General features: G+C 49.1%; 1 protein-coding gene across 5 annotated transcripts in view; it reads left to right on the top strand.

The window, feature by feature from the left end:
• Nucleotides 1-24,243, top strand: part of Scn8a (sodium voltage-gated channel alpha subunit 8) — a 174,536-nt gene that overhangs the window by 52,926 nt on the left and 97,367 nt on the right. For all 5 annotated transcript variants that reach the window (XM_032885132.1, XM_032885118.1, XM_032885138.1 and 2 more), the window contains exon 2: nucleotides 12,005-12,331. In XM_032885132.1, coding sequence (XP_032741023.1) covers nucleotides 12,056-12,331 — 276 coding nt within the window. In that variant the 5' untranslated portion in view covers nucleotides 12,005-12,055. The remainder of the gene's footprint in view (nucleotides 1-12,004; nucleotides 12,332-24,243) is intronic.

Genomic DNA, 24,243 nt, shown 5'->3' with positions numbered 1-24,243 from the left:
GAAGAACAAGCTTTAGTAGTGGGCTCACGGGGCAGGAAGCCAGCGCATGCAGAGCTCCTGATGGTGGCCCTCCAGCCTGGTAAGAGAAGCCGGCTTTTATGGAGAGGCTTAAGATTACATTTTAAAAAAAAGTTTAAAATGATTAAAATTAAGTCCTGACAAAATTATTTCGTTTCAGTTCTAGAACTGTTAAACATCTCCAAAAATGAAATCTGTAAGACAGAAAGAAAATTGGCGTGCTCACATCTAGTTGTCACTGGAAGGAGGAGGAGCCCGGGGAGCGGGGACGGTGTAAAGCGTCCATCTGGCTGCATTTCTTTCTCCTACGCGAGGAGCCACCCACCTTCCTCCCATGCAGGGCCGCTCCTCTGGCTGGTTCCGTGAGCTCACAGCAGATGCACGGTGCTGGCTCACAGACAGGCCTGGGTACAGCTTTAGTTCTGCAGCCACCATTTCTCTCCCTTTGGTTCTAGCTGAACCTCATCCGAGAGCTTCAGAACCACGTGCTCGGCTGCCTGTCTGGCATCCCGGTTAGGATGCGCCAAAGTGCCTCAGACTGGGCCTGTTCAAAGTGAAGCCGGTTTCGTTCCAGACTGTATGCCACGTCATATTCCTGTGTCACCGAGTTTCACTACCTCCGACCTATTTGCCCACGGCAGAAATTGGGGCGTTTTCCCTTGTTTCCTACCTTCTTACCCTCAGTCCTGTCATCTGACCGGTGCCGCCTGGTCCAGGCTGTCACTGTCTCTACCCGACTCACTACACGAGCTTCTGCCTGGCTCACCTCTGACCTTGTTCCCGCTCTCCTCGTGTAGTCTTCGTATTATTGCTGGGAGCTCAGACTCTGTCTTAACTGAGCTCCTTAAACTGTTGGGTACAGCCTCACCTGTGACTGAAGGAGGAAGCTGTGAAAAAAATGTGCCCTTACACCCACAGATAAGTATAGTCCTCACCCCTCTTTTTGCAACAGATGGAAACCATTACAGAAAAACCACACCAGACAAAAGGCAGAGTGGCGGAGCCGAGTCCGGACTGACATATCTGCAACACAGCTTTTGCACGGAAGGCTCAGGGATCATTGCAGAAGAGCGGGTGGGAAGATTGTAAGATCCAGAGGACAGGGGGGTTTAATGTGAGATGTTTGTCTCCTAGGAGTGTCAGGAGCTACACACATAAAGTCTCACCAACATGGCTGCCTAGACATGAACTGAAGGAGGACACCAATAGGCATGCAGAAGTGGGTGAGGGAGCAACCACGAGGCAGCTAAGGATGAGGCAGCTAAGGAACGCCGAGAGCAGGGGGAACAGTCTTCCCCTGGGAAGAGCACACCAGTTCTATCCGATTCCAAAAGGTCAGCCCTGAAAACACACACGAGTAACCTTATACAGACTGAGCGGGTTAGAGTTAGGAGTGTGAATATGAATATATATATATATATATATATATGCATATATATGCAGCTAGTGAAAAAAGAGACAATGATTTCCAAAGAGAGCAGGAGGGGTGAATGGGAGGGTTTGGAGGGAAGAAAGGGAAGGGAAAATGAGGTAATTGTATTACGTTATCTATTTTTTTTTCTTTTCTTTTTTTCGGAGCTGGGGACTGAACCCAGGGCCTTGCGCTTGCTAGGCAAGCGCTTTACCACTGAGCTAAATCCCCAACCCCACATTATCTATTTTTTAAAACAGTCAACAGTGAAAGATTTCTGAACACACAGATCAAAAATCTAGTTCAAAACAAACACCTAATGGATTCAGGCTGTCACCTGGCGTGACTTCACCGCAGCCTTGGTTCTGAACAGAGCACATGCACTGCACGTGCTGTACTGGGAGTTGCCCTCAGTGCAGAAAGGGGCGCTCGGGGGTGTGTGTGTGTGTGTGCAGTGCAGCGCCAGAGTCAGGGTGGGGGTGGGACACCTGCATTGCAGCACCGGTGGGGAAGGGGCGGTGCCAGCAGTGTGTGTGTAGGGCACCTGCAGTGCAGCACTGGCAGGGGGGGGGGGGAGGGGCGGCGCCTGCAGTGTGTGTATGTGGGGTGGGGTGTCTGCAATGTAGCACAGTCGCGGGAAGGGGCGGGGAAGGGGCAGTGCCTGCAGTGCCCGAGCTCAGGTTCAAGCGTGTTCAAAGCTGCAATTATTATTGCTTGTGGTTCTCTGCTCTCGTGGAACCAAAATGATTTTCACAGAAAATAGTTTTAACAGTTCCCTGTATTGTTCCTCAGCTTGTAGCAAAACAGTGCATCCTTAGGTTGTGTTGCATCGAGCAAGCACCTCCTTCTTAGTAATACTGGCTTTCATCACCAATAAACAGTAAATTATATGCACGTCAAAGAGTTACAATCTAATAGTGAAAGCTTGACTGATGTGTCTATTTTGTCTACCTTCACCTGGGGTCCTATAAAAATTTCTTGAGAGGGAAAAGGGGATTTCTTGAGTAGACAAGTTTGAGAAGCCCTGAAGTATGCCATCGCTGCCCTCTTAAAGCCTGCGGTCTGCTTCTCACTTTCAGGATAAAATGAGATGGCCTCTCATGCCATCAGAACTCTGCCTTTCTGGTGTGGCAGGGGCTTCCCTGGCTGGGTTTCTAAGTCTACTCAGGATTGTCGCAGTACCCCTGCAGCATGACCTCCAGGCTCTGTCTCTGCTGAGTGTGAGAGTCTGCCCCCTGCAGAGCCCCGCCCACCCGCAGAGCCCCGCCCACCCTCCTGCTGACTTCCTTGCTTGCAGCTGTCCTTCGGCCTTAGTGGATGTTGCCTTTTCCAGGAAGCCTACCTTGATGCCGCTAAACCAGGCTAGGTGTTCTGCTTTTGTGAGTCTGTGAAAGTATGTTTTACTCATTGGAGGATTTAGCCTACTGTGGTTTGCCCATTTGCCTATCCTTTATCCCAGAAGACTGTCAGGCCGGTGTGGGTAATAGTAGTGCTGGCTTGTAAGTAACTCCTCCAGCACGTGTAAATAACCCCTAGAGCGGAAGCAGGCTCGTAGACTCTTATAGCACTTACCCCTTCGTTTTCGTCTTCTCTCACTTGCACTATCAAGGCTCACTTTCCTTTTACTTTGAAAGCTGCATAGTATTTGGTTTTCTATGTATACCACTTGCATGTCCAGTTCATGGTCACTTGGGCTGTTTGGCAACTGTAATAATGCCGCTGGGAATATCTTTTCCAGTTCCTGCTTTCAGTTGGTGATGTACAGTAATAGATGGTAATAGAGGAATTCCAGTCCTGATTGGGGGACCGCCATGCTCCTCGGTAAAACTGAACAGCTTTATGTTCCAATCCAGTTTGTGCCAGGGCTCCAGTTTGTGTTGTGTGTGTGTGTGTGTGTGTGTGTGTGTGTGTGTGTGTGTGTGTGTGTGTGTTGGGGAACAAATGTTGGAAGGATGACATACAGGCACGTGTGTGTATGCATATATGTATGTCTAGAGCAGGCACATGTGTGTGCCCTGGCATGTGTGGGGTGTCAGATGACAGCTTCCTTGAGACAGGTAGCTTCTGCTAGCTTGAGGGGTCTGGGGCCAGAGTCAGGCAGTGTGTGAGCACCTCTACTCCCAAGCTGTGTCAGCAGCCCCTTTGGTCTCTCAGTGGCTTCCTCAGCCCATCATTCTCTAGCTCCCAGTTGTTGACGTGTTCCTGTGTTAGCCATCCGACTAGCCATCTCAGGTGTGTGCTTTGTGAACACTTTCCCGACCTGTGACTTGCCTTCTCAGTCTCTTGAAACTTTCATATAGAGCGCAAGGTAGTTTAATTTAATTAGTTATCTTTTCATAAGTGTCTCTGTGTGGCATGCGTGTGTGTGTGTGTGTGTGTGTGTGTGTGTGTGTGCCTGTTCACATGTGTGGGCATAGCTGTGTGCAGGAAGGTATACATGCATATGTGTGAAGGCCTGAGGCTGATGACAAGACTCTTTCTCAATTACTGCTCACTTCATTTGTGGAGACTGGGTCACTGGCTGAGCCCAGAGTTCCCTTTGGCTAGTCCAGACACCCAGGCTACGCCAGGGATCCTGTGTCCTGGTCCTCCTAGCATTGGAATTAAAAGGCAGACCATAATGCCTGTCTGGCATTTGTGTGGGTGTTGAGGATCTGAACCCTGGTCCTCCAGACCTCAAGGTTCACAATAACTCCCTGGCCATGTTTCCTTCTGAGTTTCATAGTTTTTTATTCTTTTATTTCAGCACTGGTTCTTTTTGAGTTAATGTTACATGTACTATAAAGCCAGCTTCCTTCTTTTTTGCACATGTGTGTGTGTGTGAACTCCCTTCACTATGTATGTATGGGAGATTTACTTCTGGACTTTGCCCATTGGTCTATATAGTTGTCTCTAGGTCAATTCCAATATTTTGGTGACTTTACATTTGTAATTAATTTTAATATCGAGTGTAAGAGTAATGAAACTTTGTATTTTTCTTTCAAGTCTAAGACAAGTTTGGTTTTGTTTCTGTTTGCCAGTGCCAGGGACTTAGCCAACGGTCTCATATGTATGGGAACAGTGTTCTGCTGCAGAGCTCCCCGAGGCAGATGTCTTGTGTGTTTCTCTTCACAGAACAAACACCTCTGTGACTGTTTATTTGTTTATTTATTTTGGAAACAGGACCTTGCTATGCAAGACTCAGACTAACCTTGAACTCACCCTGTAGCTTATGCTGGTCTCTCTTTTTAAAAAAAATTTATTAATTCTTTGAGAATTTCATGCATTTATATAATGTGTTTTGATCATATTCATCTGCTCTCATCCCCCTAACTCCTCCCAGATTATCCCTACCTCCCAGCCCCTCCAACTTTGTGTTTAGGCTGGTCTTTAATGCTCCATCCTCCTGCCTCAGCCTTCAGAGATGGCTTTATGGGTGTGCCACACTGCATCTGGCTCACTGGTAACTGTTACCTTGGGGTTGTTCCCAGTGTGTTTTTTCCATGCCCTTGCCTAGAGTCCCTGCAATGACCGCTCACTCACTAGACACCCGCCTTCCATTCTGTTCCTGTACTAACTTCTCTTCAGCCATGCCTTGTCTTCTGCACCTTACCTTCACACACGGGTCCTTCTTTATTTGCCTGTCAGATTTCAGTGAGCTCAAAGATCTCAATCCTCTTGGATGACCAAGAGAACAGAGTCCGAGCCATCTATTACCCCAGCCTTTCTGAGTCTAGTTCAGTCTTTCTTGACATTCTTAGGAAACCTCTGAGGACCAAGGACTTCTGTCACTGTTCCTTTGTTATCTGGGGCAGGGTGGGGACAGGACAGGAATGAGCAACTGAGATGGCAGTACTGTGAGCAGGGGCATTAACACAACATGGCTATGTGGACATGGCAGTTTGGCTTACCTCAGAACAGTGAAGTCTGAGGATAACTTTGACCTCCCCAGGTTCTTTTCATTGTTTGGTACAGAGCCTCAGCATGCCAGGGAACTTGTATGAACTATACCCCTGGCTCTGGCTTTCAGCAAACTCAAGGACTGTCTTGCTGTAGACCAGGAGACTGGATGGTAACAGTTGGTTGACACATGTTTGTTACATTGTTACATTGTTACATGTAACAATAACAGTCTGTGAACACGTAATTTGTCTGTTACATTGTTACGTGCAATGTATGTGATGGTAAGTGGACAGAGTGGAGAGATACTCAATTTACTGTAGAGGGAAAACCCTAACACAGACAGTGGTCCACCAGGGCGTTGCCACCATGGCAATGGGAGTGACTGGCAAATTACAGCAGCTGGGCAGAAGGTGCTATGGTTAATACGGTTAATCTTATACACTCATGATTTAATACGAGGTTGCAAGGAACAACCACGTATGCCCTAAGTGTTCACAGGCTTTGATAAGTTTAAACTATTGATATAGACCTGCATATATTTTATGGTAGCAAATGATTGGACAGAACTTTTTACTCACATCTTTAATGTATTCATGACACACCTAACTTTTCATTGATTAAAAAATAATTCTACGGGGTTGGGGATTTAGCTCAGTGGTAGAGTGCTTGCCTAGCAAGCGCAAGGCCCTGGGTTCGGTCCCCAGCTCCAAAAAAAGAAAAAAGAAAAAAAAATTCTGCCTACTAGGTATATCTGTTCTTTTCAAATTGTCAAAAAATCTGCATAAAAGTGGATTTGTACAGTTTAAACTGCCATTGTTTAAAGGTCAAGTGTATGTTGGAGCGTGCTGGCCCTCCTTCCTGGGTGCAAATGTTCCCTCCTCATATGCTGGCCCTCCTCCTCCTTCCTCCTCCCTCCCTCCCTCCCTCCCTCCCTCCCTCCCTCTCTCTGTCCCTTCCAATGCTAGACACCACCCCTCCCCTTCCCTCCCTGTTGCTGGCTATGATGCAGTGCTTAACTGGCACTTTAGCTGTCGGGCCTCCCTCTGACTTTCAGATCAGGAAGGTTGCATTGCGTGACCCCTGAGTTCATTCTAAACCCAAGAAGACTGTTTACTTTCTGCAAAGTTTGCTCTGAAGAATGAGGGGATTTTGTGATGATCAGAACTAAAGGAAGAGAAGAAAAACAGACTTCGGGGTTAGAACTTGTAAATAGAAGTCCATGACGTAACAGTGACTAGACATTTTACCTGGTGATGCTGGGTTCATTAATTATTGACATTGGAAAAATGGATTCTGTCTTTATACCTGTACAATGACCAGTTCCCAGTGGTTTGCAGGTTCAAATGAAAAGGGTAAAAGAATGACCTTCTAAAAGAAAACAGGAGAATACCTGCATGACTGTGGGTGGGAGGGATGGCTGTTTCTTTAAAAAAAAAAAAAACAAAGAAACAAAAAACTTGTAAGAAAATATTGATAAATTGGATTTCAATAAAATTAAAAACTATTTATTAAACTATTGCCAAGAACACAATAGAGAAGGAGGTACTTTAAAAAAAAATGCTGGGCATGGTGGAGCACACCTTTAATCCTGGCACTTGGGAGGCAGAGGCAGGGGGAGCTCTGAGAGTTGTAGTCTACAGAGTGAGTTCTGGGACAGACAGGCCTACACAGAGAAAACCTGTCTCTAAAAACTAAACTGTAAAAAGAGGGAGGTATTTTATATCTGACGAAGAACTTGTTCAGCAAATAAGTAGTTCAAAACTGGAAAATGTAAATGAGCCAGTAGAAAAAACTCAGGCAACCAGTGATTGAGGCCTGCATTTACAGAGGGGAGCATCCAGTGAGTAAGACCTGCATTTACAGGGGGGGAGCATCCAGTGAGTGAGGCCTGCATTTACAGAGGGGAGCATCCAGTGAGTGAGGCCTGCATTTACAGAGGGGAGCATCCAGTGAGTGAGGCCTGCATTTACAGAGGGGGGCATCCAGTGAGTGAGGCCTGCATTTACAGAGGGAGCATCCAGTGAGTGAGGCCTGCATTTACAAGGGGGGAGCATCCAGTGAGTAAGACCTGCATTTACAGAGGGGGAGCATCCAGTGAGTGAGGCCTGCATTTACGGGGGGGGGGGTGTATCCAAAACGCCAGCACACAATGCAGACTCAAACCACAGAGAGCTGAGAGACCTTCGAAGAAACGCATTAGACCCTTAGAGAAATACACAGCAAAAAACGAGAGCAGACGTCGGGTCCTCAGAACCCATGTAAATGCCAGGCAGATGTGGTGGCTTACCAGTAATCCCATTGCTCAGAGGTGGAGACTGAGGCTGTTCACAGCAGTCTGGCCACCTAGACTAGCTAACCTTCCAGTGGGCTCTCAGTTCATTGAAAGACCCTTCCTGTGTCATCCTTAGACTTCACTATACACAGATTCACACAGGTGCACATGCTACACGCAGAGCCACATAGGGAAACTGCTGCTTCAGACCCATTAGTACCCGGTGATGGCAAGCATGTGGAGAAACTGTTACCTTTGCTAGTGGGATGCGCCAGCTCTGCCACTGGAGAGAGCTTAACACTTCTACACAAACATCTGGCACTATTCCCACTGGGGGCTGGAGAGATGGCTCAGTGGTTAGGAATACTAGCTGCTCTTCCAGAGGTCCCAAGTTCAATTCCTCGCACCCACAAAGCAGCTCATGACTAACTCCAGTTCCAGGGGACCCGACATGCTCACACAGACATATGTGCAGGCAAAGTGCAAATGTACCATCCAACCCTGAAGTGCCTGTTCTAGGTGCGATCTCCACCGAATTGGAAGTGGAGCTGAACATGGTGGCTCTCACCTGTAATCCTAGTCTTTGGGAGGGTGAGGCAGAAGGATTGTGAAGTTGAGGCCAGCCTGGGATGGGTAATGAGATCTTTTCTCATTACAAGAATCAGAATGATACGGAGTGTCACACGTGCAGTGCTTGTGGTACAGCAGCTGAAAGGTCGCATGAGTTCAAATGGCCATCACTGGGTCAGGGAGCCCACGCTTGTGCAGGTGAGGAGAGAGAAGGAACGCCACACTGATCCATATTGGCGTGGGAGTTTACCTCGAACTTAGACTAAACGAGAGGTCAGACACAAACGGTCTCACATTGTGTGCTAACGTTTTACAGGAAACACCCGGAAAAGATGCAGTGATAGGGGCGAACGCACTCTTGGCACTGTGGAGCTGGACAGAGGGGTGGGGGTGGGGTGAGCTGAGAGACTAGGCTGGCTGAGGGGGCACAGCAGGGAGGTTGCAAATCCACTGAGACTGAGTCGTTTGCTTTACAATGGTTCATTTCAAGGTACCTAGGTTTTTGCCTCAATAAACGAATCTTAAACGTCGAGGTGCCACTAATATGAGTGACACTGACAACATGTGGTCTGAGTGTTGGCAAGGGTGTGGGGCGGCTGGAGCCTCTAGCCTGTGGCACTAAAGCTTTATACATGGTCTCCAATTCAGCATTCCTCCCTTAGCCAAATGCTACAGAGAATCTGGTGTATATTTGGCCACCAAAAGGCAGGGGGAAGGAGTTGCCAAGCTTCCTCTCACAGTAGCTTAAAGCGACCAAGCCCGGTAAAGTAAGGTTGAGCTGTGCTTCAGTGTGTACGGAATACTACACAGCAGTCAAAATGAACAAATGTTGTAAGGTGAACTCCACAGAATGATGGCTGGAATGAAGCCAAACCCCATAGGCTGGGTGTATATCTGTATTTGTCTGAAATTTAGGAAGCAGCAAAACTAACCCATGGAGGTGATTATTGATGAGGGAACTCAGGAGAGCAGACTGGGGCCGTCCCACAGGTGCGCACATGTGTAAAGGTGTTGCAGGTTCACACAGCTGTGTTGTGTCTACGTTTGAAAAGGAACGTTAACAAACTAGGAAACAAACAGTAGTCACCGAAGCAGATGTCAGCAAGGCCGGAGGGAGGACTGTGTGAGCATCGACGTGGCTGGGGGCCTGGAGCAGCGGTGAAATGCCATGAGAGTCGGTCTGCTGTGTAACCACTGGGCTTGCGGGAGGAAAACGGTTATGAAAGCAGATTTTCAAAGATCTGTGGAAATGCGCCTGGGTAGACTGAGGCTGACTGCTTTTGTGGTACCTGAGTGGAGGATGCTGCTCTGGAAGGAGGCCTGAGGTGGCTAGGGACTGGAGGTGGTGCCTGGGGTTCCATGCTGGTGACAGAGCAGGAAGAAGAGACCTAGAAGTAAGAACTGTTAAATGCACCCTAACTAGGAGTCTGTGTCTAAAGTCCCCTGATACAAGGGGGGGACTGTTCTGGGCACAGTGAGGATTAGTGACAGAAGTCTGGAGTCACTTGTGTACAGATGAGTTGACACAGATGAGGACCCTAAGGGAAAGAGGGTAGCCATAGGAGAGAGTCTGTGGAGATTGCAGCCATGGCTGTGACCAGGATGACTTAGTGTCACCAAGGTCTAGGGCAGGGGATTCAGATACACAGGGAGAAGATCCAGGAAGGAAAGAGGAAGGTCAAAAATGTGGTGGGGAACAGGGCTAATTTGGGGAGGTGAAGGGGGCTGGCCCTGGAGAAGGTGGGAAGGCAGAATGAGGCAGCTCCCAGCCTGGGTAGCTGAAGCTGTCAGCAGTCAGAGCACAGGAAGAGAATGACTTGGGATTGCAGTGGATGTGGAAGGCGGAGCCTGGAGTCCAGATCTCTGGTCTTGTGGGTTCCAGGTGTAATCCTGTCTAGCTGTTGAGTGTCTACAGGTGCTTGGAGTCCTGACTGTCATTCTCTGCCACAGTGGTTCCCAAGCCTCTGCTCCTCTGTCTGTTAGATGATGATAACAGACCTCACACTCGGTTCTGGAGATGAGGTTAGAGCAAGCAAGGAACTTGGAACACAGCTGAGGGCGGAGAGGAGGCCGAGAGCAGGCGCACTGAGGCCGGAGTCAACAGTGGGTGCAGTTGAGGAGGTTTTACTGACTGTACAGGAGATGGGAGGAATGAGGGAAAAGGAAGGCTAGGCTGGGGACTCCTGTGAATGAAGTCTCAGAGCATGAAACCCTATCATTTCTCTGAGTTGCTTAGTGAGCTCGACTGCCTGCTGGAAACTAGTGTCGGGGCGGTGGGGGGAAGGGAGGGAGGGTGGGATGGTAACTAAACATAAGTACAATTAGGAATTTAATAGTAAAGAAACAGGAGTTGGGATATGAGCATCTGATTGAGGCCATATTCTTTTGCATTTTATTCATATTTATTATTTAGAGGGGTGTGTGTGTGTGTGTGTGTGTGTGTGTGTGTGGTGGGCAATGTATGGTTCTTGTCCAGGAAGCCCTGTGCTGTGTCTGCCTAGCTAAGAACTCTCTGCTCCACGCTGTGGTACAGTAGTCACCAGGAAAGCAGAGGCTGGGCTGGCGGATCTGTGAAAGGATCCCCGAGGGACAGTCCTTCCACAGCAGCGAGCAGCGAGCATTTACAGTCCCGCTCTTGAGCTCACATTACATAGATAAGGGAAGTGGACCCTGAGGACTAAGTAGGCACAGAGACAGCAACCTCTAGTCCTCCAAAAACTATTTCCTGGGTGCGTGTGCGCATGGCACCAAGTCAGTAAATACTCTTAAAGATGTGTGGAGTGTGAGAGACAGAACCTTAGGAAGTGTATTTCCTGGGCTGACCTGATGCTGCCCAGGCTGGAAGCAGGAAGTGCCACACTGAGCAGCAGGTGAACTGCCCCTGGTCTGTGTCCATTCAGACAAGAGCGGAATGAGTACTTCTCCACGTCCTGATCCCTCCGCTTCTGTCTGGGATGGAAATAACCCAGGGTTCGGTTGTCAGTAGTGAAAGGGCTTTTCACACATGGGCTAAGCCATCCCTGACGTGTGCTGTCAGTGCTGCTGCTCATTCTAGAGGGCACGGTCTCTGGTCCACCTTTCCTCCTGTCCGAGTCTCTTTCTAGGGAGCCAGTCTCTCATGCCCGCAGTGCTGCTGCCTGGCACAAGGAGGTTCCCTGGTCTGTCTCATCGCTAAGCAGCACACGGTGGGAGAAATAGCAGCTCCTTCCAGTGAAAGATGTCTTCTATGTTTGTCCCTGGTGGGTGCTTGAGTGTTACAAAGAGATACCACCGGAATCTTATACTGGACAGATTTTCAACAGCTCAGTAAATTGAAACTCTTTGAAATGGAAGGATGGATTCAGACAAAATATTTCATCAATATTTTGTGTTGGCAAAAGTTTTAGTTTTGTTTTCCGAGAGTGAAGAGAGGAGGGAAGAATTTACCCTGTCCTTGTCCTTAAAGGAAAACTGTTTCTTTTGGAGCGCAGATCCAGAGGGAGGAGGGTGATCGCGCAAAGGCAGGCCCCAGGGAACTCTAACTGTGCCTTGTTAGAGAGAACAGAGTGCCCTGAGGGATATGGAACACATCTCCTGCCTGTGTGTGATTCTGAATGGTGGGACGGATTTAGATAAATACGAATATGCCCACAGCTGGGGAGACCCCCGTCTTCCCCTCTCCCTGGCTGACCGCTCCCCTGAGGACCATTACAAAGGTCACCCATGCCGCTCTTGACACAGATTTTTTTATTTTATTTTTTTTTAAGATGAATAGCACGGTTGTGAATGGAGGTTGAGAATGAGCTGGCTTGATCTTGGCCTCCTTTTAGAGCAGTGATTGATTAATGCTGCCTGTGTTGCTGTTCTTCCAGAGCTGACCTGTCCCGGACACATAACTAACGAAGCTGCTGCAGGATGAGAAGATGGCAGCGCGGCTGCTCGCACCACCAGGCCCTGATAGTTTCAAGCCTTTCACCCCTGAGTCGCTGGCAAACATCGAGAGGCGCATTGCCGAGAGCAAGCTCAAGAAACCACCAAAGGCGGATGGCAGCCACCGGGAGGACGATGAAGACAGCAAGCCCAAGCCAAACAGTGACCTGGAGGCCGGGAAGAGTTTGCCTTTCATCTACGGGGACATCCCGCAAGGCCTGGTTGCGGTTCCCCTGGAGGACTTTGACCCTTACTATTTGACGCAGAAAGTGAGTTGGACGGGGCCCAGCCGCAGAGGCCCCTTCCCGTCAGGCTGGGGAGAGGGGAGAAGGAGCTGTGTCGGGACCTGGGATCTTCTTTCCCGTTTTGTTGCTGCTGAGGGTCACGTTCAGGCCTTCCTACTGGCCAACCCTGTTAGCTAGGCTTCCAGTTTCGGCTCCAGGCAAGATTTGAACACAAAACAAAACAAAACACACCTGGGGAGGGGGTGAGGTGTGAAACCCCCAGGAATTTGAGGGGAAGACAGAAAGGAGAGGGAGGGAGGGAAGAAGTGCGGGCATGCACAAAACACATCTATTTATTTGCATTCAGAAGGATACTACAGCCGCGTAGAATCTCCCTGACCCACACAGTTAAATCCCCTCTTTATATGTAAAGGTGATATTGTTAGTACAGCAGAAGGCTGGAGATGCAGTGGGGACACAGCGTGCTGTCTGAGCACCCCTCCGATATGACACCGGGGGCAGACTCAGTGGTGCACACTGGGCCAAGGGGAACTTAGGTCTTGTCAAACCATAGTTTGATGGATCTTTGTAGCAGAGCCAATCCTGTCCCCCTGCTGACAGGGAACACAGGCAAAAGGCCAGGCTTTACTAGGCCAAGGGTTTAAACTTCCTGAACAGTGTCTGATCAAATCTTAGAATATTGTATGAAACAACACAAGAGGAGAAGCCAAGCCTCCTGGTGGGATTCTCTGGCCAAGTGATGGGCTGCTGGGTCCTCGGGGCTGCAGGTGCCTGGTAGGAGACCCCACCTCAAACGGTTTTGTGTCGTTGTGTATTTACAGTGGAAAGCTCCTGTGAACTATCGTTAACCACCTGCCCTTTGAACTGATGCACTCAGTGCGTTTTACAAAGGCTTTTAGCTTCTTTGTCTTGTGAGTGGAATAGAATTAGGAGACCCACCTAGGGTTAGAGAGAAGGCTCAGCAGGTGAGAGCCTGAGAACCTAAGTGTGGTCCCTGGGTCTGCGTGGTGGGAGGGAGGACAGAGTGGACCTGTAAGCTGTCCTCAGATTACCTGAGTGCCTTGTGTGCACGCCCTCTCAACAGTGTGCGCAGACATACCTACATACATACACACGTATATACATCCACAATACATAAATAAATACACATGGCTACTATAAGGCAAACCAATTAAGTCAAAAAAGTATTGTCAACAGTTCAGACATGTTCATTGTACATTAATGTTTTCATACCTACCTATAATCTACTTACCTACAATCAATCAATCAATCAATCAAACTACCTACCTATAATCTGTCTACCTACGTATAATCTATCCATCTACCTACCTATAATCTCTTCATCTGTCTGTCCATCCATCTGCTTGGGACAGGGTCTTACATAGTAGCACAACTTGGCCCCAAACTCACCATGTAACCACATGAACTCCTAATCCTCCTGCCTCTATCTCTTGAGTTCTGGGGCTACAGACTGTCACACCACATACCCCACGCGGTGCTGAGGCTTGAACGCAGGCTCCAAGCACGGCAGGCATGCACCCCTCCTTCTGAATGAGGAGTTTTCATCTGATTAAAAAGAACACGCTTATCTCTTTTTATATTCCCATACTGAATGTTTTTATTTCCTCTAATGTATTAAAAAAATCATGCTTTCTCAACCCACTTCAGGTCCTCACCGCATTCCAGTCACTGGCCCTCCTCCCTAACCAAGGCTGGCAGCGGCTAATTCTCCTACCAGGAAGCAGACTGGAATTAACCTGTCACAAATAAAAAGCTTGTAGGGGAGGAAGTGACTTTAAGAGGACGTTCCTCTCGGTTTGCCTTTTTGGAGTAGTCTTAATTCCTGGGAGATAAGCTCTCTCACATCTGGTAAATGATTGCCTTTCCCTCAACCTCGGTTTCTAACACCGTCACCCAGGGGACCTCAGGAAACCGTGTCTTGTTTCCTTTGTCTTTTAAGGGCAACAGAAGACCTGTTGTCATTTTAAAGTTCTGGATTTTCTGTTCCAGGAAACCCAGGACCCTGAAAGCTGCAGGCACCACGCTGTCCAGGCACTGGTCTGAGTGCCTCTGGTTTGGCCGTCCTAAGCTGAGTTCCCAATTCTTCCAACCTGTTCCTCAGCTCAGCACCTTCGGGCCCCTTGATCTGGGCACTGGGTGCTTGCACTTCCTCCCTTTGGCCTTCAGTTTTTGTTTCTTTTGTTTTTTGTTTTTTTCAGTTATTCAATACAAATATTTGTGTCGTTATCGTTATTGTTTAGGCTTTGAGGGGCGGGGAGCTGTGTGCCCCCACATGCCAAGCTGTGGAATCTTGACTTTTATCCCTGTCGATTCTCAACTTCTTCCTTCCCTCCTCCGTTTTTCTCCTTTTAGAGAAGCAGATCAATGGCTTCTCTTTGCTACCTGCGGCATCTGTCTTTCCTACAGAAAATACTGTCTGCTGCTTCACAGTACTTTGCAGACTTTTAAGTGGCCGTGTGCGTGTCTCTAGTGACTTCCCTAGGAGGCAGAGGAGGGGTGTGTGGGTGAAATTGAGTCCTATGCCTTTGCCTTTCCTGTTTCTCAGGCCTGAGACTGAACAGCCTGTGTCTAACCAGCTGCTGTGTTGTGAGAAAGCCCTAGAAGTTCCAAATCTCAGTACTTACGTGTCTTTATAAGAACCCTGGTGCCTGGAACAGTCGCATGCCTCTCAAAGTTCAACTCACTCCATAATCTGTGGATTTGGTTTTCTACGAAGTGAGGTGCACTGGGATGTGGAGGCCTTTGACATCATTTAATTCGGCTTGCATACATTATTTTATGGTTTTGATACTTTGTCAGAAGCCAGATCCAGGTTTGCAAGGTTGCTCAATGAGTAAGAATACTTACTAAATAAGCGATTCCCATGGGTTGTTCTCTGATTTCCACTCCTGACTGTGTGCAAGCACACACACATGTGCACACACACATGCACAATTACATACCACACACAAGCACACATGCATGGGCTCACACGTGCACACACATACCACAAATGCATGGACACACATGTGCACCCATGTGCACACACATACCACAAATGCATGGACACACATATGCACCCATGTGCACACACATATACAAACACACATGTGCTCACACCACACACACACACACACACATATGTAATTTTTTTAGAGCCAGAGCTACTGTTAGTGGTGGAACCTGCATTAGATCTCACCCCTTTGCCTTTGAAATGCCTCATTTTTCCATCCTTAGCCTCAGTTGTCCCGATGCTGGTAGACAGAAATACGGAACACAAAGCAAACTCCCCTCCTGTCTGCATCCCTAACAGTACTGGGGTTTACTCACCTGTCTGGGATGAGTAATGAAGCGCTTGGTGCTAAGAGCCGCGTGGTCATCTAACCTCTGACACCTGGGTTCACTATCAATGCCGCCATATTACTCACCTGGGCATGGGCTCCTGAGCTGTTTAGCTGACCCCTCCACCTTCTCTTCCTTTTTGAAGGAAGAGAATCTCCCTCCCACAGCAACCTGTAGCTGCCTACCAGGATGGCATAGTGGAAAAGGCAAGGTCTTAGTTACGGTTTCATGGCTGTGAAGAGACGCCATGACCACAGCAGCACTTGTAAAGGAAACCATTTCATTGGGGCCGGCTTACAGTTTGAGAGGTTCAGTCCGTTTTCATCATGGCGGGAAGCATGTGCTGGGGAAGGAGCTGAGAGTTCAGCATCTGAAACCTTAAAGCAAGTCCCTAGTGACACACTTCCTCCAATGAGGCCACGCCTCCCAATAGTGCTACTCCATATGAGCCTCGGGGGACCATTTTCTTTCGGACCACCACAAGCACCTAACTGGGAATTAAAACCTTGGTTTTACTTTTACATTTTCTTGTTGATTTTGCTCCTAGCCCAATAAAATGCCCTGGGCCCTCGTCTCGGTGTCCTCATTTGTACATAGGCGTGGCAGAGCATGCCCGTCCATGTCTTTTTTGCTTGTGTGTTACACCTTTTCCATTCCCCACTCCATGTTTGGAGTGGGACCAGGCGCTCTCCGCGCTTCCCATTCTGGTCTGCATCACTTCCTTTCGGAACGCTCTTCCTTTAACCTCAGCTTCTGGAATTCTTTCCGGCTCACCCGGGCCCAGCTCCGAAGCTGCTCCTTCCTACGACCCAACTCCCCCAACTCCATGCTTCACCATCAGAGCGGAGCCCTCTCCATTCTGAGTTCTGCAGTGGCAGTTTAGCTACGCAGCTTTGGCTCCCAGGTGACGCACGCACTCAAGTGCCCGGGAGCTGTGTGGATTCTCGAATGAAAGACACGCCCGCACCCCATTCCTTACCCCCACCCCACATCAGTTAACTTTAAAATGCCTCAATTCGGGGGCCACAGTCCTTCTCACCTTCTTTTCAGGTGACTTTCCTTCTGTAGCTCTAAATCTGATCCGTCTTCCTCCGAATCCTGGCGATTCTCCATCCTCCTTTCTTCCAGTTCTTAGCCCACCCAAATCCAAAGGTCCCGCCTCAGTCTACCTGCCTAGCCATTGGCTGTTGGCTCTTTATTGATCGATCAAAAACCAATTGGAGACAAGGACCTTCAGCAGTTGACGCACAGATTCCCAATTTGGGGGGAATTCAAAGCGTTAGAACCAATCCCCAACAAGTTCCTGTAATAGAGTCTGTCTTCAGCCCACCACGGCAGAGAAGATTTCAGGTGTCTTTCGGTGTGGGTGTGGCACGTACCTCTGTGCCCACTGGCTTCAGCTTTCTCCTTACCAGCACTAATGATAGAGCCCACAGCCCCTGAATGTCTCCTAAGTCTCTCCGTCCCTCTCCCACACACACACACACACACACACACACACACACACCCGGTCACACGCATACGCTCACGCACACGTTCCCTGGGCTGCTGGCAGATACGCCTTTCCAAATCTGTTTCGAATATACCAACAGGTGTGGCGAGCCAGGCTGTTAGGGAAGGTTTGCATCGTACCCATCAGGTGTGACTGGCGTGTTACCGATGAGTCGTTAAGAGCTAGGCAGTCCTGTCTCTGATCCTGTCCTCATCTAGTTCCAGGTAATCTTAGCTGTGTCGGTTAACCGTGCAGGGTCTTTGGTTTCTCTGGTCTAGAGAATTTAAGGTGCAGTGAGGGCTTTTACCCCACCTATTGTTTCCAGTGTCTGTAAAGGTCATAGGATGACCTCCCTGTCTGCAGCAGCCCACACCTCCCATCCCTCTTCGCTTTGCTTCATCACAGAACACCTTAGCAAACGGGATGTTTGTTGGCTTTTGTTCATTCTTCACCTTCACTGGCTAAGGCAGGGCCTGCTCTGAACAAGCGTTCAGTCGGGATTTGTTGAGTGAATGAGGATCCTAGGATGTGAGGCACACGGAAACACCATGTGATTTTCTGAGCGGATACCAAAGGGAATCTTTAAATGAAGAATTTCTGTGCCTTCCAAAGTGAACTGAACTCTTTAGGTAGGAAAATCTGGTTATCTTTTCTATTTCATTCTCAGAGACAGAGAGAGAGAGAGAGCGCGCTTTAGTATTTGTCCATTTGCTGGTGGGAAAATCCTTTGGTCCCATCCACCCCACTAAGTATTTTTCTCTTCATGTTGTTAGCCTCCCTCTGTCAAGTGACTCCGAGAAAAGAGACACTGGTGTGGAATCTGTGTCCGCGTGGACGGCTGCACATGAAACGTTTAAGCCAGAAAATACTCTGGAGTGAGGCACTCGGTTCTCTTGTGGGGAAGATGGAATGAGGTCTATTCCTTACCCTAAAGCACCTTGTAATGCAATAGCATATTGTACAGTTTCTCTTTGGGCAAGGGGAAGCGAGGGATGGGTTAGAACTTTGGAAGGTAGAGGACAGGATGGGGACAAAAGCCACAGATGTAGGAAAAGCCGGTTTGTCTGATGTAAGTGGGAAGTCGAGAGTGACTGGGGTACAGAGGGAAAGAAGCCTGAGGAGAGGTGGGGCCAGATTCAGAAGGCTGAGGCTATGGGGCTCACAAGTTTGGTCGTTCCTTTGAGGGTCTTCAATGGGGGTAAGGGTTCTGTCGACCGCTGAGGTGAGGGAAGCGAATGTGGTGAATGGTACGCAGGCTACACCGAGGGACAGAGACTGTGAGGGCACCATGCATGAAGTTATGAGCCTGACACTTGTGGACGTGAAAGTGCAGGAACAGATGAATTCAGGGATCCATACAGTCTGCAGTGGTCTGTTTCTACACACAGGACCCCAGCACATTTTAGCATCACCCACAGCTGTGATATCCGCCTCCCAAGTCCTTTGCAAGCACTAAGCTGTACGCACAGAAGCCAGTGTTCACCTGGATTCTAGGATGGGTTCGCCTCAGCGGCGATGTCTGCTGGATCCTTCCCCAGGCTGAAAGTTATAAAAAATTTTTACTTTAATAGAAGTTGGCCTGTTGCTCTCTTTAATAACGATCATTTAGACGATGGACGGTATCTTGGCGACCATATTGATCATTTCTCTGAAATAGCTTCATTTCAACCCTCTCCTAGTCATGAGCACAAGGCTGTCACCTCCTCATGAGGTCTCTCTTATGTTTCTGAAGCCACAGACATCATGAGTCTTTACGTACGATCTGGATGACCCAAGCCGTTTCTGTTAACCGTGGTTCTACCAAAAGGGTGTCTGATTCAGGCTCTGAAGATGTTTCATGTGTTCTGCTGGGGCTGCAAGCATTGGCCTGTGGAATCACGGAGTAAAAAGCTCTTCTGGTTCCAGAGGATCAGACTGTCTTTCTGCTGTTCAGAAGTGGGCTTGGCACCTATGCCCTGTTCCTTCCTGTCCTCTGGACTGTGGGGCTCTTTGCCACGGGTTATCCCTTCCCTTTCTGCACTTTGTATCTCCCTGTCTTAGTTAGGGTTTTACTGCGGTGAACAGACACCAGGACCAAGGCAAGTCTTATAAAGGACACCATTTAACTGGGGCTGGCTTACAGGTTCAGAGGTTTAGTCCATTGTCATTAAGGAGGGAGCATGGCAGTATCCAGGCAGGCATGGTGCAGGAGGAGCTGAGGGTTCTACATCTTCATCTTAAGGCTGCTAGTGCAAGACTGACTTCCAGGCAGCTAGGGTGAGGGTCTTAAAGCCCACAGCCAGTGACACACCTACTCCAACAGGGCCACACCTCCAAATAGTGCCACTCTCTGGGTCAAGCATATACAAACCATGACACCCCTCTCCCTGGTGTTGCTCCCCCCTCCCCCTGGCCTATGAACATAAGCAGTGTCTCTTCATTTCATGACTGATCCAGGCATTTCCCACGCCATCAAGAACCACAGTGAAGTCCTGACCCCCTCCATCCCTACAGCCTAGTCTTTCTCATGACATCCTCAAGATCTCCCACAGGTGGACGGTGTTTCTTAAGGTTTTACGTCACTGAACCCCTCGGCTGTGCTAACTCTCATGCTTGCTTACAACTCTTCTTTCATGTGAATTCTCTTAGCAGCTCAGGCTCCTTTCCGTTTTCTTCTCTTTCTCCTCCCAACAGCCCCTTCCGTGCTGCCTCACCCTGGGCGACCTCCCCCTGTCTCAGCACCAGGCCTGATCTTGTACCTTCCGGCTGGTTGCTTCCTTAAGGCACATTCCCAGATATCCCCGTGGGTTTGCCGCAGGTGACCAGAGTGTTCAAAAGGGAACTGTGTCTCCTTCAGGCCGCTCACTTTTGTCTTTGAAAGCACCCTGATATTCCAAGTATATATATTCCTGATATAGCCAAGTTTCTGTGATACCTGAGGACTGACACTAGTAAAGGCATGCTGGTATTATGGTGGAGTCTTTTCCTTTTTAATTGCTTATGCGAATGAGTATTTTTGCCTGCATGTATGTCTGCACACCATGTGTGTGCCTGATGCCTGCAGAGGCCAGAAGAGGGCTTCAGATCTCCCAGTACTGGAGTTTCAAACAGTTGTGAGCTGCCATGTGGGAGGCGAGAACTGAACCCAGGCCCTCCAGAAGACAAGCAAGTACTCTGAACCATTGACCATCTCTCTAGCCCCTGATGCATGCTTTTTTAAAAGTTAGAAAAGAAAACCCAAGGGGTTGGGGCTTTGGCTCAGTGGTAGAGCACTTACCTAGGAAGTGCAAGGTCCTGGGTTCGGTCCCCAGCCCGAAAAAAAAAAAAAAAAAAAAAGAAAAAAAAAAGGAAAAGAAAATCCAGCTTTAATATATGTGTGTGTGTGTGTGTGTGTGTGTGTGTGTGTGTGTGTGTACATATATGTGTATACATACATATATACATGGATACCTTCTTATCCAGCTAAGTTACTTGTTCACCCGACTAGTGTGTGGATGAGCCAGGTTTGCATCCTGTGGTCTGGGAACTTTTCAGTCACAGCACCAAGTGCCCAGCTCTGCTCTTGTCTGCTCTGTGCCCCAGAAAGATGTCTGTGCGGAGTTTCTGCTATCACTTGTAGACACTCCCCTCCCGTTTTGTTTAGAAATTTAACGTATTGGCTCTTAGCCATTTTTCAAGCCACATCTCTGCCATGGTATCCGGGGCTTTGAAAAGGTAAAAAGACTTTTCCAAAGGTAAAATGAATGACTTTTTAGAGGGGGATGAGCCAAGGGTCAGAAAGCTGAATATCTCTGATCGCCTGACAGAGGGCTGGCCAGGGGTCTTTGACTTTCACTGTATAATTTCTTCATGTCTAAGAGATCCAGTCATACATGTAATAAGCATGTATGACCTGTCAACCTTGTGCCACATGGGCCTCATATCACGTCCTCTGCTTGCTAAGCTGAGAACATCTTGGTAGAAGGAAGATAGGCCCTGCCTATCCGGATTATTATTGGTCTTTACAGAGAGTGCCTCAAGTTTGCTGTGTTCTGGAACATTTGCAGTCCTCTACCTTAAGAGGAGAAATTGCCATTGAAGGGGGCTGGGAGTGGCCCCTGGAGGAGGGTTAGACCTGCCCTGCCCTGCCCTGCCCTGCCCTGCCCTGCCCTGCCCTGCCCTGCCCTGCCCTGCCCTGCCCTGCCGTGGGGGAGCATTGTTTTGCTGACTCAGCCTTGAAGCAGGCACAAGGTGCTGCTGTCAGGTGCCTCCTGTGACCAGGATGTTTGTAGGAAGTGACAGTGTATAGCCACACCCATGTGTCATTCGCATTGGTCCCTCCAGGCGATCACCTGAGAAGACCTACTGTGCTCCCAGGTACATGGGGCTTCTGTTTTGTTTTGTTTCTGAGTGTTAAAGGGCTTAATTAGACACGATTCCCTCACTGATAGAAGGGTTAGACCCGGCAGGGCAGGAAGAGCCCTGGCTCAGCAGATCTTGTCCCGAGAACCCCTCCCGAGGCTGTCCCTGCCCCCACTCTGACTATGGCGCAGGCAGATACCTCTGGGGATTGCCTTTATCAGACTTGCTTTTGTTTCTGAGATGGGGCCTCCCTGCGAACCCTGGCTGATCTGGAGCTTCCTACACAGACCACGCTGGCCTTGAACTTAGAGGATCCACCTGCCAGTGCTGGGATCAAAGGGTGCACCACCCGAAGGTCTTCTCAAGGCCTGGGAGTTGGGCCGTCACCCTGCAGTCCCGTGTCTCCCGACTTACTGCTGTGAGCTTGAGCAACTTCCTATGCCTCCGCCATAGTCGGCTTTCCGTCGGCAGTGGTTGCCATGAGATAACTGCAGAAAGCATGGTAGGGTCCCCGCCATGTAGTAAATGACTAATAAACTCCAGTTATTCCTTCAGGTAGACTCATAGGTAAAATTGTCAGGATTTCTAAAAATGTCGTATTTACTTACTTACCGTGCATGGGTGTTTTGTCTACGTTTGTCTGTGTGCCACCGGGTACAGCCCCTGTGGAGGGACTGGAACTACAGTTTGGGAGCCCCGTGTGGATGCCGGAATCAAACCTGAGACGCTGGAAGAACAGCCAGTGCTCGGGAGAGCTAAGTCATGTCTCCAGCCCCACTGGGCAAGGATTTTATTTAAAATACAGGGTTTAGAGGCCTCCCTTGCTCAGTCCCCGGGGTAGTGGAATGGACCTGAGCACGCCAGCGCTCTGACTGTTCGCACAGAGCAAGCGAGAGTTCTGCCGAGTCCTCGAGCCTTTCCTGAGCTCAGTCTTTCTCAGGGTTCCGGGGTTGTATCAGTATCCAGATTTCTGGAAGTATGGCCCCGTTTGTGCCTCTCCAGGACACTAAAGCTATTATAGTGATTTCACTTCAGCCAGCAAATCAAGAAGCTTTCCCTCTGCCCCACCCGGCCGATGGGCATTAAGGTGCCAGGTTAGTAATTCCGACTTGACAGGTCACGTATTTATTAATGGCGTCACAGCCTGTTTAGATTCTGCCTCACCTTTGTTTTCGAGTGAGTGTTTGTTTGTTTGCTTGTTTGCTTGCTTGTTTGTTTGTTTTGAGGCAGGGTCTTGTCAGGAGCCCAAGCTGATCTCAAACCCAAAGCTTCCCTGCCCCAGACTCCCAACTACTCAGAAAACACAAAGAAACTCTTTGTGAAATGCATTCATCACCTGCTCTGTTGCTGAATTGACCACGTGCACAGTTACTCAGAAGAGAGCGCCAACCTGCTGGTAATTAGTGAAAACTAGCTTAGAAGAGGTAACCAGGTATATTGGTTACTGTTCTCTTGTTGTGACCGGATACCCAAGACGCAGGATGCACTGAGGGACCGATGCTGTACTCAGTTCACTGGCTGACTCCTTTCTATCCGGTCCAGAGCCCCAGACCAGGGAACGGAGTCACCCACATTCACAGTGGGTCTTCCCTCGGTGAAATCTTGGTGCACACGTCTTACAAACTCAACCAAAGGTGTGTTTCTAAACCCAGCCAAGTGGACAAGACCAACCGCCACAACTTGATCCCCGAGCACACGGGTTCAGCTTCCATCGTAGCGCCCACCCTCTCAGGCCTCATCTTCATCTGGACACACACGATGCGTTTATTCCCCCACCACTCATCTCCACAGTCTGCAACCATCCCAGCACCGTTCACGGGTCCAAAGTCTCGGCTGAGAATCAAGATTTTTCACTTGTAAGCGTCTAGCCAGTGAATGGTACAGATTGCGTTCTTAACCGTATCCAGCGGCAGAGAATTAGCACTGCCCATTTCAGAACAGAGGGACGGCTGCCTAGCAGGGAAACAGACTCGGCCAAAGCAAGGTCAAGCTCAGCAAGCAGCCACCAACACCTGCAGCTCCCTGCTCAGCACCAGCTTGTAGTGGGATCATCTGGGTTGTGATGGCCTTGGATGTCTACCCCTCCTTCACTGTGGATACACCACATTCTGAGGTCTTTCTTGCAACTTAGGCTTCACTTCCCAACTTCACGCAGCGACCTCTCGGGGACTCCTTGTGGGGAATCCAGCCCTACCATACTTTGCCTGGCCTCAGTAACTTTCCAGACGTTGGCACAAGCTTTTTTTTCAAGACAGAGTCTCTCTGGCTTCTAGCCCTCCCTGGCTAGCCTGGAACTCAGTCTATAGACCAGGCTGGCCTTGAACTCAGAGACCTGCCTGCCTCTGCCTACCGAGTGCTGGGACTACAGACGTAAGACCTTATGACTCCTCACCTACATCTCCCGTGCCTAGAAACCCAGTACCATCTGGACAGCACCACCACGTTCCACCATAAGCTCGATACACAGCCTTTTGGATTACAGTCGCAGCAAACCTTCATACCTTCCAGGCTGACTGTGGGGAAATATTTCTCAAACTGGGAAGCTCCTAGGTGACATTCCGAGTCTTACCTTCCAGCCTGCTCCTACCATTCTCCTTTAGGACAGGCCCCCTGTCCTTAGTTAAATCCTCCTGGAAAACCCTCTCTAGACACGCCCAGAGATGCATTTCCACGGTGATTCTAAACCCTGCCGAGTAGAGGGCAGTGGCTATCACAGCAAGGCTGAGGGAACACGGTATGCATAACAGATTTAGGCAGGTGAGAGCCTCCAGCTGGAGAACCA

This window comes from Rattus rattus, chromosome 1, assembly GCF_011064425.1.
Source record: "Rattus rattus isolate New Zealand chromosome 1, Rrattus_CSIRO_v1, whole genome shotgun sequence".
Taxonomy (NCBI): Eukaryota; Metazoa; Chordata; class Mammalia; order Rodentia; family Muridae; genus Rattus; species Rattus rattus.
The sequence above is the reverse complement of the archived record's forward strand: the minus strand, read 5'-3'. Positions and strand labels throughout refer to the sequence as shown.